The 16,439-nt window shown below is 39.4% G+C and overlaps 1 protein-coding gene across 1 annotated transcript in view; it reads left to right on the plus strand.

The window, feature by feature from the left end:
* Nucleotides 1–245: 245 nt before the first annotated feature.
* LOC133054820 (zinc finger protein 677-like) overlaps nt 246–16,439 on the plus strand; it is a gene marked incomplete at its 3' end in the record, with an annotated part of 90,748 nt that continues 74,554 nt past the window's right edge. The window contains exons 1-5 of the mRNA XM_061140146.1: nt 246–448; nt 3,320–3,661; nt 5,347–5,410; nt 8,894–9,020; nt 9,825–11,060. Of these exons, the coding sequence (XP_060996129.1) occupies nt 3,612–3,661; nt 5,347–5,410; nt 8,894–9,020; nt 9,825–11,060 (1,477 nt within the window). The remainder of the gene's footprint in view (nt 449–3,319; nt 3,662–5,346; nt 5,411–8,893; nt 9,021–9,824; nt 11,061–16,439) is intronic.

Raw genomic sequence — 16,439 nt, forward strand, 5'->3', positions numbered from 1 at the left:
AAAGGATCCAAAGTAGAAACGCAAAGCCCATTCGGAGAGGAGGAAGAGACAAAAATCTCCCAGGATGAGACTAGGCGTCTGAGGCTCCGCCCATCCAGGGACACAGCCTCCTTCCACCCGGACGTCAGAGACGGGCGCCCCTCGGCGGTCAAGTTCCCGTGCTCAACGGTGCGCACGCGCAGTTCTCTCAGGCTGCGGAAGGGGACCCCGCGGAAAGACTGACGCGCTCGGGTGAGTGACTTGGATGTTTAGTTCGTTACTGCGTCCTGCGGAATTCAGGCCCCATCCTCCACAGCTGGGTTTCGGGTGTCTCGGTAACGTAAACGTCTGAACCCGGTTGTCGCTCTCGCTTTGAGACCGCCCCTACCGCCGATGGCGGCGTCGCCAGAAGGCTCGGTTCGGTCCCGGGAGTCCGGGCCCGGTTCCGGTTAAAATCGCTCCGACTCAGGTACGGGCCCAAGCTTTCTGAGTTCGGTCGATACAGACGCTAAACGCCTGCAGCGCTATTTTCCTGCTTTGATTACCTCTCTCAACCTTTTGGCGGACTCCCGGCTCCTTCCCCTCTCCCCCCTGCTCTCCTCCGCCCTATTCCGTTATAGCAAGTCCTCACTCGGGAGGTGGATCGCCCTTGACCTCCCTCCTAGGAGAGCAGAGAGGGAATGTTGAAGCAGAAATATATGCACTTAGCGAGGCATCAGAACGTTTGGGGAGAAAAAATTACAGGGATTGAACAGAGATTGCAACTGAGTAAGGCCTAACGGTCTGTAGGAGGACGAATAGAGAGGGAGGGAAACAAAATGATGCCTATAATCAGAGGAGGAAACACAGAAAAGGACACAAGGAGAGAAGCAGAAGGACCCGGGGAGACACATAGAGAACAAAGAACGCTGGTGGCGAAAGCGGAAAACCGAAACCCAGCTGAATTGCGTTGATTAAATGTGGAATATTAAGTTATGAAGTACCAAGTAGTGTCTCTATCAGCTATATTTGTTTCAAGTTTGTTGACATGTTTAAATTATGCAGAGGAGAGTGATAGTTGCAAAAGCAGGTGTTTGAGGCATCTGCATTTTCTAATTTTTGCTTCAGATGATGACTCCATTTGCAATCCCAGGCCTTCCAGAGGGCAGAGACTTAGTTCCAGGTCGTTCTCTCCCCTTCTAAGAAATGGGGGAAGAATCTGTGTTACCACAGAGTTCTTTTGAAAATGGCCATTATTACCAGTACTGTTGCGATCACCCCCTTTGTTCTATGGCTCATGTCAGTCTTTTCTAAATTTGATGTATCCTCACACTTGTTTTAGCTTTCATCTCAGGAACCATTGGATATGTTTTAAATATCCAAATTATTTTTACTGTAAATTTTATTGTTCAGGTTACCAGGTTTATATGCTTTCTACTGTATTCTGTATTGAAACTATTCTGGATAGACATCAGCTCTACTTGATGTCAGAGGTTAAAGCGTCTGCCTGCAATGCAGGAGACTTGGGTTCGATCCCTGGGTCGGGAAGATCCTCTGGAGAAGGAACTGGCAGCCCACTCCAGTATTCTTGCCTGGAGAATCCCATGGACGGATAAGCCTGGTGGGCTACAGCCCATGGGGTCACAAAGAGTCAGACATGACTGAGCAACTTCACTCACTACTTGATGTCTGGTTTACTGTGCATGTGGAAGGGATGTTGATCACCTTTTAACACTCAAAACCTGGTTTAACCAGTTTAATATTCAGTAGCTTCTTTCTTGCCTTAACTGATCAGCTCAGTTAGTGAGCTCTGAACTGAAGTATCCAAATAAATAGATTGTCCCCTCAAGTTCCCTCTATGCAGATGTTAAAGGATGGGCTGGATTTGTTACAGATCTGAGTTCTTGGGCTCTACTCAATAGGAACAGGACAGGCGAGGAATTCAGGCAAAGCTTTACTGGGATTTGTGCTGCAAGACAAGTGAACAAGAAGAAGAAACATTTGCCCTTGCTTGTTCCCTGATGGGAGGCGGGACTGGTTCCTTAAATGGGGTGGGAGTGGGGGCGGATAAATAGGTCTGACTGGAGGTGTGGCTTAGATGGTCTGCCCACCCGCTGGTGATGCTGTGTGCACGGATCCTCTGCAGTACCCTGCCTTTGTTCTCAGCACCTCAGAAGTAGCAGTTGGGTTTTGGCCTGTTTGTGTCTTCAGTTCAGACGCTCAGTTGACTCTTTGCAGCCCAAGGACTGCAGCATGCCAGGCTTCCCAGTCCATCACCAACTCTGGGATCTTGCCCAACCCATGTCCATCAAGTGATGCCATCCAACCATCTCATTCTCTGCCATCCCCTTCTCCTCCTGCCCTTAATCTTTCCCAGTATCAGGGTCTTTTCAAATGACTCAGTTCTTCGCATCAGGTGGCCAAAGTATTGGAGTTTCAGCTTTAGCATCAGTCCTTCCAGTGAATGTTCATGGTTGATTTCCTTTAGGATTGACTCATTGGATCTCCTTGCAGTCCACGGGACTCTGCAGTCCAAGAGTCTTCTCCAGCACCACAGTTCAAAAGCATCAATTCTTTGGCGCTCAGCTTTCTTCATAGTCCAACTGTCACATCTATACATGACACTGGAAAAACCATAGCTTTGATTAGACAGACCTTTGTTGGCAGAGTAGTGTCTCTGCTTTTTAAAGTTCTATCTAGGTTGGTCAGAGCTTTTCTTCTAAGGACCAAGTGTCTTTTAATTTCATGACTGCAGTCACCATCTGCAGTGATTTTGCAGCCCCCTTCACTGTTTCCACTGTTTCCCCATCTATTTGCCATGAAGTGATGGGACCAGATGCCATGATCTTAGTTTTTTGAACGTTGAGTTTAAGCCAACTTTTTCACTCTCTTCTTTAACTTTTATCAAGAGGCACTTTAGTTCTTCTTTGCTTTCTGCCATAAAGGTGGTTATCATCTGTGTATCTGAGGTTATTGATGTTTCTCCTGGCAGTCTTGATTCCAGCTTGTGTTTCATTCAGGCCAGCATTTCGCACGATGTACTCTGTATTTAAGTTAAATAAGCAGGGTGACGATATACAGCCTTGGCGTAATCCTTTCCTGATTTGGAACCAGTCTGTTTTTCCATGTCTAGTTATAACTGTTGCTTCTTTACCTGCATACAGATTTCTCAGGAGGCAGGTCAGGTGGTCTGGTATTCCCATCTCTTTAAGGATTTTGCACAGTTTGTTGTGATCCACACAGTGAAAGGCTTTGGTGTAGTCAATAAAGCAGATGTTTTTCTGGAATTCTCTTGCTTTTTCTATGATCCAGCGGTTGTTGGCAATTTAATCTCTCATTTCTCTGGCTTTTCACAATGCAGCTTGAACATCTGGAAGTTCTCAGTTCATTTACTGTGAAGCCCAGCTTGAAGAATTTTGAGCATCATTTTGCTAGCGTGTGAGATGAATGCAGTTTTGGAGTAGTTTGAACATTCTTTGGCACTGCCTTTCTTTGGGATTGGGATGAAAACTGATTTTTTGCAGACCTGTGGCCACTGCGGAGTTTTCCAAATTTGCTGGCATGTTGAGTGAAGCACTTTCACAGCATCATCTTTTAGGATTTGAAATAGCTCACCTGGAATTCCTTCACCTCCACTAGCTTTGTTCGCAGTGATGCTTTCTAAGGCCCACTTCACTTCGCATTCCAGGATGTCTGGCTCCAGGTGAGTGATCACACCATGGTGGTTATCTCGGTAATGAAGATATTTTTTTGTACAGTTCTTATGTGTATTCTTGCCACCTCTTCTTAATATCTTCTGCTTCTGTTAGGTCCATACCATTTCTGTCCTTTATTGTGCCCAAATCTTGGCATGAAAAGTTCCATTGGTATCTCTAATTTTCTTGAAGAGATCTCTAGTCTTTCCCATTCTATTGTTTTCCTCTGTTTCTTTGCATCGATCACTGAGGAAAGCTTTCTTATCTCTCTTTTCTATTTGAAACTCTGCATTCAAATGGGTATGTCTTTCCTTTCCTCCTTTGCCTTTTGCTTCTGTTCTTTTCTCAGCTATTTGTAAGACCTCCTCAGACAACTATTTTTTGTTTTTGCATTTCTTTTTCTTGGGGATGATCTTGATCACTGCTTCCTGCACAGTGTCATGAACCTCCATCCATAGTTCTTCAGGCACTCTGTTTATCAGATCTAATCCCTTGAACCTATTTGTCCCTTTTTTGGGGGGGGTGGGGGTATCTTACTGTTCATAATTTGCTCCAGCTGTGCATGTATGCAGTTATTTTTAGTTCTTTATGGCTTTTTTGTATTCTGTGCTCAGGACGCATTTGTTCAGGTACAGAGCAGTGCTGTAGGGAGGTGGGGGGTGGATCCCAGGTTCCAACCTTTCTCAGATTGATGTGAAACTTTGTTCCAATAGAGCCCAGTTCATGATGAAGAAATTGTTCAGAGCATATCTCTGTGGGTGACCTTCTTTCTCGTGTTTCTGGACTAATAACTATTTGTCATTTTATATTTTTTTATTATAATGTTTTTTGGAAAAGAAGAATTAAATGTTTGAAATTAATTAAACCCATGAAAAAGAAGTTTCTCTTGCTCAGGAACATGAGTTAGTCTGCAATTAGGACAAACCCTTTCTACTTAAGTCTGTCCAGACTGCCACTTCAACCCAGTTCTGCTTACTCAGCTCAGACTTTTTCAGGGTAACTTTGTAAAACTACTCCTGCTCTGAGCCTCAGTGTACTCACCTGTAACCCAGAGTAGACCACTTTGCCTGTATAGTTAAAACTTCAAATGTGTTCCAGTTCTGCAGCAGTTACAAAAAACACTTAAGAAAGAAACAGAGGCATAGGCCCAGAGATAGAGGCATATCTTTTTCTCAGCCTGTCTTTCTCTGAATCAGGGGTAAATCATAAATTTGCTTGTGTCATCCTTGGCATTAAATTCTTTTATGGTTTCCCATCACCCTCAGGACAAAAATCTCAGTTGTTCATTATAGCTCACAGGGAGCTCTAGAACTGAACTGACCCTCCAGAGTTGCTTCCAATTAACATAAAGGGTAACTTCCATATCCTGCATCAACCAGTCATTGGATGCTGGCCACCTGGAAGAGAGAACTTGGAGAATGAAGATTTCTTGGGCTGAGTGCCAAATGGATGAAGGGTGATGCAATTGCAGCAGAGTGTGGGTTTCGGTGGCAGGAAAGGGCTTCCTGAAGTGGGTGAAAAGCTTACTAATTGGTCTTCCTGTAGAAATTTATTATCCCTGGATCCTTCCTGTTTACAGTTGGCAGCAAAGGACCATCTTTCCCCACATTAAGGTTCTCCTCCTGGTATGTTTGTGGCAGAGCAGGGGGGTATGTTGATTGTAAGAATTAAACAACATATTTTCCTTATACAGAATAATCTTACCTGAAGAATCTAACAAACAGAGGAGGAAAGAAGAAGGAATGGAGCTTTCCCAGGTAAAAATCATACTCTTTGTTGATCTGTTAACTCTTGCCTAAAATGACATGATTTGGACTTGTTAAACTTCTCTGTCCATGAAGTTTCCTGCCTAAAATATGTAATCACACACAGGGCCTTCCCTGAGTCTCCTCTCATCTCCCTGTAGATTCTTCCTCACTGTGACCCAGTGACCTGGAACTTGGGAAGAGTGTCCTTTAGGTGATCCTCCTGTGAAAGGTTTTGTTCTCACGTGGACTGGAGGTGGGAGTAGGCTCTGGTGTCAGTGAGGTGGGGCAGAGAACCCTTCTGCGTGCCCTTCAGCTCCATGTAAACCAAAGAGGCTATATATGTAAGTAGTGTATCGGTTGGCCAAAAATTTCATTCAGATTAGAAAAACTCAAATGAACTTTTTGGCCAATGCAATACTAATGTGGGTAAATACCCGAGGAGGCGTAGAATGAAAGACTGATGGGGAAACATGCTTTTTGAGATTTTAAAAGTTAAAGAAGTGAATCAGTGTGTTTCTGGGTCTAAAATATTTCTGTACACTAGCAATAAACAAATTGAAAGTAAGTAAAACAATTGCATTCACAAGACCATCAGAAGGAATAAGAATTAATTTATGGAATTGGAAGATTTGTACAATGAAAACTACAAGTATTGATGAAAGAGTTGAAAGAAAAATAAATATCAAGATATTCTGTGATTGCTGATTGGAAGACTTAGAGTAGTTAAGATGGCAGTACTCGCCAGAGTGATACAAGGATTCAGAACAATCCCTGTCCGAATCCCAGCAGTCAATCTTGTACAAATGTGACCCTGGTCCTAAAATTCATTTTGAATAGGTGTGGACCCCAGATACCCAAAATAAATGTGAAAAAGAACAGAGTTGGAGGGCAGCATCAAACCATAGTGCAAACCAGGGGTAAACAAACCTGTGTTTTCAGCATGAGAAGGGTAATATAGATCAAAGTGATAGACTGAGGCCACAACTAAACCCATCCATCTATTGTCTATTTCTTTTTTATTTTTTAATTAATTAATTATTTGGCTGTGTTGGGTCTCAGAGGTGGCACATGGGCTTCTCTCTAGTTTTGGTGCTCAGGCTCCAGAGTGAGTGATCTTAGTTGCCCCACAACATGTGGGATTTTACTTCCCTTACCGGGGATCAAACCTGGGTCCCCTGCATTGGAAGGTGGATTCCACTGGACTCCCAGGGAAGTCCCAGTCTATTCCTCTTTTTGAAAGAATGCCAGAATCATTCACAGAAAAAGAGTATCTTTTTTTTCCTTAGAAGAGTAGTCTCTTTAAAAAAAAAAAAATTGAAGTGTAGTTGATTCACAATGATTTGTCAATGTCTGGTGGTGTACATTATAGTGATTCATTTATATATATTATATATATACACACACACACATTTTTTATATTCTTTTCCATTTTGGTTTATTACTAGATATTGATGATAGTTCTCATGCTGTACAGTATGACCTTGTTATTTATCCATTCTATATAGAATGGTTTGCATCTGCTAATTCCAAACTTTCAATCCATTCTCCCCATCCCACCTCCCCCTTGGCAACCAAAAGTCTGTTCTTTGTTGGTGAATTTGTATCAGTTTGATAGATAGGTTCATTTGTGTTATATTTTAGAATCCACATATAAGTGATATCATATGGTATTTGTCTTTCTCTGAGTTACTTAGTATGATGATCTCTAGTTGCATCCATGTTCTTGCAAATGAAATGGCTTCATTCTTTTTATGGCTGCATAGTATTCCATTGTATGTATGCATGATGTCTTGTTTAGCCATTCATCTGTCAGTGGACATTTATGTTGTTTCCATGTCTTGGCTGTTGTGAATAGTGCTGCTTTGAACATAGGGGTGCATGTATCTTTTTGAATTATAGTTTTGTCCACATATATTTCCAGGAGGTGGGATTGCTGGATCGTATGGCAACTCTATTTTTAATTTTTTGAAGAACCTCCATACTGTTTTCCCTAGTGGCTTTGTCAGCTTACATTCCTACCAACAGTGTAGGAGGGTTGCCTTTTCTCCACACTCTCTCCAGCATTTGTCATTTGTAGACATTTTAACAATGACCATTCTGATCAGTGAGAAGTGAGGTACCTCATTTTAGTTTTGGTTTGTTTTTCTCTGATAATTAATGATGCTGAGCGTCTTTTCAGGTGCCTTTTGCCCATCTGTATGTCTTCTTTCACGAAACGTCTGTTTAGATCTTCTGCCTATTTTTCGATTGGCTTGTGTTTTGTTTGTTTTTGAATTGTGTGAGATATCTGTATATTTTGGAAATTAAGCACTTGTTGGTTGCATCATTTGCAGGTATTTTCTCCTGGTCTGTAGGTTGTCTTTTTTGTTTTATTGATGGTTCCTTTTGTTATACAGAACCTCATAAGTTTGATTGGTCCCATCTGTTTATTTTCACTTTTATTTTATTTCTATTGTTTTGGGAGGCAGACCTAAGAAAAGTAATTTTTTTGGTTCAGCCATGTTATAGTATGTATCAATACTGCATTCCTTTTCACATCTAAAGTGGATCTCTTGTAGGCAGCATATGGTACGCTCAAGTTTTTCAATCCAGTCTGTCACTCTGTGTCTTTTATTGGAACATTCAAGACATTAAAGGTAATTATTAATAGATATGTATATTTAAACTTTGTTTTCCAGTTGATTCTGTATTTCTTCTTTGTTTTTTTCTCTGTTTCTCCTTTTGCAGTTTGATGGTTTCCTTTTATATTATGCTTGTGTTCTGTTCCTTTTGGTTTTTGTGAAATAGTTTTTGGTTTATGGTTACCCTGTTTTTCAACTATGTTAACCTCTTTCTATATCTACTTTCTTTAGGCTGATAGTCATACAGACTTAAACACTCTTTTTGTTAAAAAATGAGCAAATCTACATTTTCTCCTGGATTGGAAGAATGAATATGGTTTAAATGGCCAAACTACTCAAATACATCTACACATTTAATGTGATCCATATCAAATTACCCATGACATTTTTCACAAAAGTAGAACAAATAATCCTAAAATGTATGTGTATATTCACGAGAGAAATCAGACAAAAGGTTACATTTTATACTATTCTACTTATATGCAAATATCCCAAAGAGGTACATCTATTGAGATAAAGCATTAGTGGTGTCCAGGGACTGATAGCAAATGGGGAAGAAAGAAACAACTGCTGAATGGGTAAAAGATTTCCTTTGGAGATGATTGAAATATTTTTGAATGAGAAAGAGGTGATGTTCAACATTGTAAATGTACTAAATGTCACTGAATGGTACTTTAAAAGTGGCTAACTTTGTTAATATGAATTTCACTTCAGTTTAAAAAAAATTGGAGGATTGTAACTTGCTCAGAATTATCTTACATGGATCACTCAGAACATTCATCCCAGCCAAGCCAGTCCTTACACGTCTGATTCTGTAAGACTGATTTTCAGAACTCTCTCCCTGTTCACTTGGTGAAATGTTTCCTTTCAGGGACTGTTTACATTCAAGGATGTGGCCGTAGAATTCACTCAGGAAGAGTGGGAATGTCTGGATCCTACTCAGAGGGCCTTCTACAAGGACGTGATGCTGGAGACCTACAGGAACCTGCTCTCCTTGGGTAAGGAACACGTCTCTGTTTGTAATTTTTTCCCATATGAATGTTCTCTCTGACCTTAGGTAACAAATTTCCAAAACGTTTATTGTACACTATATATGTATATTTTTGCCATATAATTGATACTCCATGAAATCCCATAGTTGAGATTTCAGACAGTTTTCCTTAATTCTTAAACTTTATACATATGTGTGTTGATCTGAGCCTGATATTTCAAAAGTCAGTGCTTCTCAAGATATTTTTTACTTTTCCTATCGTGTGTTCCTTCTGGAATGAAAAAAAATTTCTTTTGTACTTACTCAAGAGTCTTTTAGAATTCCAGAGACTATTATTTTGTATAATTGTGGTTATTTATTAACTTACTTGCTAGATTTATCATGATTTATGAACATGTATCAATTATTGTGATGTAGAGATTTGTAAAAATATTTTTTCTTGCATCATGTTCACATGTGATTAAACAGTATTATAAAGATTAGGGATTAGGGAAGACAGTCTCAAATCTCAATTACAATTTCATGCCTCCAGTTCTGTAAGCCAGTACGTAGATAGACTTTCTACTTATGGCGTATCATTTAATTATCCAAGTTATATGGCAAAAAAGTGTGCATTGTACATTGTATGTACTTGAAATTTTATTATCTGAGATAAGAGAAAACATTAATGCTGGAAAAAGTATAAAAAGAAAACTAAAAAAAACTATCATAGTGTTTGAAGACCATGATTGAAGAACTTCTATGATCATTGTATTATTTTTTGTGTAAGTGTCTAATTCAACATGAAATATTTTCCAACTCTATGTAATAGGAAGCTATTTTGCCACATTTGCAATCAAGGAATTATCATCCCCCAAAGAGGACATCAATAAAGGAGAATTATGCCACCTGATGACATTAGAGAAAAATGAAACTTATGGCATCAAGGATTTTGACCTCAAGGAAGTCTGTCAAAATATGCAGGAGAGTGAGAGTGAGTGGGGATGTGATGCAAGAAATGACAAAGAAGTGCTTTTGACCCACAACAAAAATCTCAGTCAGAGGGAAGATCAGGATAATAAATCCTTAATTAATTTTCCTCAGAATGTTTCTGTAATAAGTAATACATATGAATATTTCACGCATGACAAGCCATTCATAAGAAATTTGTTAATGAAATTTGATAACATAATCATCACTGGGAACAATATAAAGTGTTTGGACTGTAGAACTGGAGCAAGACTGCAGACACAGGTGGCTGAACTGCAGAGATTTACAACTGAGGAGAAAATGTGTGGAGGCACTCAAGTTGAGAAGTCAGTCGGCAACGGGTCCTCAGTTTCCCAACTTCATCAAATTCCTCCTAGTGTGGAAACCACTGTGTTATCTGCCCAACACAGGAGAACACACATTCAAGAAAAATCTTACAACTGTAATGACTGTGGGAAGGCCTTTAGCAAAAAATCAAACCTCACAAATCACAAGAGAATTCACTCTGGACAGAAACCTTACAGATGTAGTGACTGTGGCAAAGCCTTTAACCACCAGTCCCACCTTACAGCACATCAGAGAGTGCATGCAGAAGAGAAAGCATGTAAATGTGATGTCTGTGGCAAGGTCTTTAGTCGAAATTCACATCTTGCGAATCATCAGAGGATGCACACTGGAGAGAAACCTTACAAATGCAATGAATGTGGCAAAGCTTTTACCCAATTTTCACACCTTAGCAGACATCAGAAGATGCATGCTGGAGAGAAACCACACACATGTAATGAGTGTGGCAAGCATTTTACCCAGCGTTCAAACCTTATGGCACACCAGAGAATTCATACAGGAGAAAAACCTTTTAAATGTAATAAATGTGATAAGGCTTTTATTGAACGGTCACAGCTTTGGGGTCACGAGAGAACTCATACTGGAGAGAAACTTTACAAATGTGATGAGTGTGGAAAAGCCCTTACAAGACATTCATATCTTACACAACATAAAACCATCCACACTGGAGAAAAACCTTACAAATGTAATGAGTGTGGCAAAGCTTATACCCAGTTTGCAAGTCTCACGAGGCATCTGAAAATACACACTGAAAAGAAACATATGCCTCGCACATGTGGCAACGGTTTTATTCAAAGCTCAAAGTTACAACAATTCAGACAAAATGTATGCGTGTATTCCAGCCTTACTCAGCTAATGGGACTCTATCAGGGTGGAAGAACACATACAGATGCCCAGCAGACACATGAAAAGATGCTCAGCATCATTAATCATCAGGGAAATGCAAATCACAAGGTCAGTGAGATACCACATTATAGTTATTATCAGAAAGACAATGAATAACAAACATTGGCAGTGCTGTAGAGAAAAGGGTACTCCTGGGCCTTGTTGCTGGTATTGTAAATTGGTGCATCATTTATGCAAAACAGTATGAAAGATTCTCAGAAATTAAAAAACAAAAAACCTGTTACGTGAGCCAGGTTTCGCACTTCTGGCCATTTACTGGCAGAACAGAAAAACACTAATTTGAGAAGATATAGGCACTCTTACTATTCACTGTAGCATTATTTCCAATAGCCAAGATATGGAAGCAACCTAAGTGTCCATTAATAGATGAAAAATTAGAGGAGATGTGTTGTGTGCAAGGCACACACACACACACAGGAATTTTACTGAGACATAAATAAGTCTAGCCATTTGCAACAACATGGATGAATCTAGAGGATTATACTAAGTGAAAGAAGTCAGATGTAGAAAGACAAATACTGCATGATCTCCTTATATGTGGAATATAACAAACAAAACACAGTGAAAACAGCTTCACAGGTAATGAAAAACAAATGCCTGGTTGTTGCCAGAAGGAAGGGTGGTGTGGTTCCAGGTAAAAGAGATGAAGAGGATCAAGTCATACAAACTCCTAGGTATTTATATATGTCATGGACTGTTATATCCTGTGTAAGGAAGATGTTCAAAAGTATTGTAATGACATAGAGGATAGATGGCTATACACATCGTTGTAATTGTTTTTATAAAGCAAATGTTGCCTCATGTATGTAGTACAGCCAAAATGAATATAATCAATTATATTTCAATAAAAGAGATTCAACCTTAGAGAGAAACCATACAAAAGTAATGTATATGTAAAAGGCAAAGTCTAATAAACTGATATTGAAATAGCAAAAAAAAAAAAAAAGTAATGCATATGATCTTTAATATTTACTTGATTGAATTTCTGTTATTTATACTAAACCTGCAGTCATCAAAAGGAGAGTAAGGGACTGTTACACTCTACATGTATATACTTGAAAACATATGTGAAATGGTAAAGGTAGAAAGAAAAGTGAAAGTGAAGTTGCTCAGTCCTGTCCGACTCTTTGCGACCCCATGGACTGTAGCCTACCAGGCTTCTCTGTCCATGGGATTTTCCAGGCAAGAGTACTGGAGTGGGCTGCCATTTCCTTCTCCAGGGGATCTTCCCAACCCAGGGATCGAACCCAGGTCTCCCACATTGTAGGCAGATGATTTACTGTCTGAGCCACCAGGGAAGAACCTACCTTAAATCACACATGTGAAACAGATCATTTGAATGAATACTTTGAATTACAGAATTAATGTGTAATTTTTATCTATGGAGGGATTACACACTACAGTATGAAATACAAGACTCTCCTTGATTATAACGAGCAATGTCATTCGGATACCCGCCAGAACAGCTTTTCTGTTTCTATTCATCACTGTTCATTCTGTTCATCATCAGTTTCAGAGACTCATAAGGACAAGATTTGGGGTTTGAGGATTGGAGGACTATTGTATGTGATGCTTTAGGTCACTAACCATTGCTCTATAAAGAGTAATGTTTAAAAAAATTTTTTTATAGATGACATTTTTATTTTTTGCTAAAATGCTTTTAAAAACCATCATTCAAAAAAAAAAACAACTATCATTCCCTCATCCCAGTTTTATAATTGACATATAACAACTTTAAACTGTACAGCAGAATGGTCTGACTTACATGTATTGTGAAATCATTAAGTTTACTTAGCATCCATCATCTCATATGGGTACAATAAAAAGAAAAGAAATAATTTTTTTTCCTTTGAATGAGAACTGTATTGTTTAAAATACTTTATTCCACACTCGTGATGAATTACCTTCAAATACCTTTGAGAAAAACTTGTTTATATCATAATAAACTCAAATCAGTAATGTCTAAATGTAATTTCAGATTATACATTCATTTTGAGGGTAGACAGTTTTCTTTAATTTTAAAATTATAGTATCAGTTCAATTCAGTCGCTCAGTCGTGTCTGACTCTTTGAGACCCCATGAATCGCAGCATGCCAGGCCTCCCTGTTTATCACAAACTCCCGGAGTTTACTCAAACTCATGCCCATTGAGTCGGTGATGCCATTCAGCCATCTCATCCTCTGTCATCCCCTTCTCCTGCCCCCATCCCTCCCAGCATCAGGGTCTTTTCCAGTGAGTCAACTCTGCATGAGGTGGCCAAAGTATTGGAGTTTCAGCTTCAGCATCAGTCCTTCCAGTGAACACCCAGGACTGATCTCCTTTAGGATGGACTGGTTGGATCTCCTTGCAGTCCAAGGGACTTTAGAGTCTTCTCCAACACCACAGTTCAAAAGCATCAATTTTTTGGCACTCAGGTTTCTTCACAGTCCAACTCTCACATCCATACATGACCACTGGAAAAACCATAGCCTTGACCAGACGGACCTTTGTTGACAAAGTAATGTCTCTGCTTTTTAATATGCTGCCTAGGTTGGTCATAACTTTCCTTCCAAGGAGAAAGCGTCTTTTAATTTCATGGCTGCAGTCACCATCTGCAGTGATTTTGGAGCCCCCCAAAATAAAGTCTGACACTGTTTCCACTGTCTCCCCATCTATTTCCCATGAGGTGATGGGACCAAATGCCATGACCTTAGTTTTCTGAATGTTGAGCTTTAAGCCAACTTTTTCACTCTCCTCTTTGACTTTCATCAAGAGGCTTTTTAGTTCCTCTTCACTTTCTGCCATAAGGGTGATGTCATCTGCATATCTGAGGTTATTGATATTTCTCCCGGCAATCTTGATTCCAGCTTGTGCTTCTTCCAGCCCAGCGTTTCTCATGATGTACTCTGCAAATGAGCTAAATAAGCAGGGTTACAATATACAGCCTTGACGTACTCCTTTTCCTATTTGGAACCAGTCTGTTGTTCCATGTCCAGTTGTAACTGTTGCTTCTTGACCTGCATACAGGTTTCTCAAGAGGCAGGTCAGGTGGTCTGGTATTCCCATCTCCTTCAGAATTTTCCACAGTTTATTATGATCCACACAGTTGAAGGCTTTGGCATAGTCAATAAAACAGAAATAGATGTTTTTCTGAAACTCTCTTGCTTTTTCCATGATCCAGCGGATATTGGCAATTTGATCCCTGGTTCCTCTGCCTTTTCTAAAACCAGCTTGAACATCTGGAAGTTCTCAGTCCACATATTCCTGAAGCCTGGCTTGGAGAATTTTGAGCATTACATTACTAGCATGTGAGATGAGTGCAATTGTGCGGTAGTTTGAGCATTCTTTGGGATTGCCTTTCTTAGGGATTGGAATGAAAACGGACCTTTTCCAGTCCTGTGGCCACTGCTGAGTTTTCCAAATTTGCTGGCATATTGAGTGCAGCACTTTCACAGCATCATCTTTCAGGATTTGAAATAGCTCAACTGGAATTCCATAACATCCACTAGCTTTGTTTGTAGTGATGCTTTCTAAGGCCCACTTACAGCTTAGCTCTTTTCTGTATTCCTTATCTTGGAATGTTTTGTCAAATGTGCATAATAAAGTCTGTAAGACATGAAGACATTGGGATTTACTTTTACCTGAAGTATTACCATGTTTGCAGTATTTCTTAGGGCATTTTGTAGGGTGTATATCGTCTTTACTATGAACTGTATAGAAAGTAAAGCTAGATTATCAACTATCAAATAATGTCATTGCTACACTCAGTAACTTTTCTGGCAAAATCTGTTTCTTAACATCTGCTGCAAGGTATATGTTCTCACATCCTTACATGTGAAAGATATCAAATGCAGGAAATGGTAATCATTTGAAATATGGTAATGTTTGGATAGGTTAATTAGCATATTGAAATATTTTCACATACAAATAAGCAGAATGTCTTAGCATGGCACACACGAAAAGAAGATATATCCTTACATTTGTAAAAGATGCAGTGAGTAGGATAGATTTGGGGATCTTTATAAGGTAGTTTACTCTGTATTATGCAATATTGCTAGCTGGTCATGGTGACAAGAAAGATATTTCAGCATTGAGTTGATAGTGGAACTTCTCAGCAAACACAGATCACACAGGAGAAACTGACTGTAGGCATTCATGAGTCCATTTTGTTCCTGATGAGTTTTGTTTTAATAATAATTTAAAGGCAGCAAAATGGGCATATTCACAATAAAAGGATATTTTCCTCAATGGCAATAGATTTTTAAACGTCTCCTGTAATATTAAGAAACATGTAAATTATTAGTGATCAAAAATGTGAAAATACAGTGATCTCATTTGACCTGTGTATATATATTAAACCCTATGCTAGAAAACTAAAGAGTGTACACTTTAGAGCACAGATGAAACAACTAAAATATTCACCACTGTCAAATTTAGAGAGATTTTATTCCAGAGGATTATTACAATAGAGAGAGGGCTCCAACCAGAAAATCTACAAAGTCTCAACCATCAGAAAAGAACTTTTCGTTGATACTGAGGACTAAGTAAGTGTAGAGGAAAAAATGCCACGTGAGGAATGAATGAGTAGGTGATCTGACTCAGTTGATCAGGGAATGTTTTATGGTCAAGTCACCTACTCTTGGGAGCCGATGGTGTGGCAACAGGGTTCTTTCTAAATTGCACTGGTCAAGAATGGGCCAAAATTCGGGGCCCTTGGAAGAGGAGAAAAACGTAAGTAAATTTTGATTAGATCATATTAACAGGCATTGTTACCAGTGATCAATGCGGACAAAGAATTCAGTACTCCTTGATAAGGCAAAAGGGTGGAAATTGGGAGGGTCTGTATCTGGATGGTTTCAAAGTAAACAAAGGGGCCAAGAGAAATCTACTGAAACTAATAGGGAAGTGTGTTTCTTTAGTAAGTAACATTTTAAAAGGGGAAAGGAGTCCTTACCTTTGCCATTTTCCAGAGTTAGACTGAAGTCCAGTGTTGTTACTATATAATAACACCTTTGAGTTATAAGAAAAATTCAAAAGGTAAAAACAAGGTAATTTTGAAAATTTGAACATTAGAAAATTTAATAATTGCCATAATCTTTCTAGGATCCTCAGCATATATGCTGCTGAATGGCATTGAAGGATCTTGAATGTTTATTGGCTGTGTCGTGTATGTACCTGTCATATCTAAGAGACATCTTTAAGTGGTACCCTTTAACGGGAGGATTTC

Source organism: Dama dama, chromosome 4 (genome assembly GCF_033118175.1).
Source record: "Dama dama isolate Ldn47 chromosome 4, ASM3311817v1, whole genome shotgun sequence".
Lineage (NCBI taxonomy): Eukaryota > Metazoa > Chordata > Mammalia > Artiodactyla > Cervidae > Dama > Dama dama.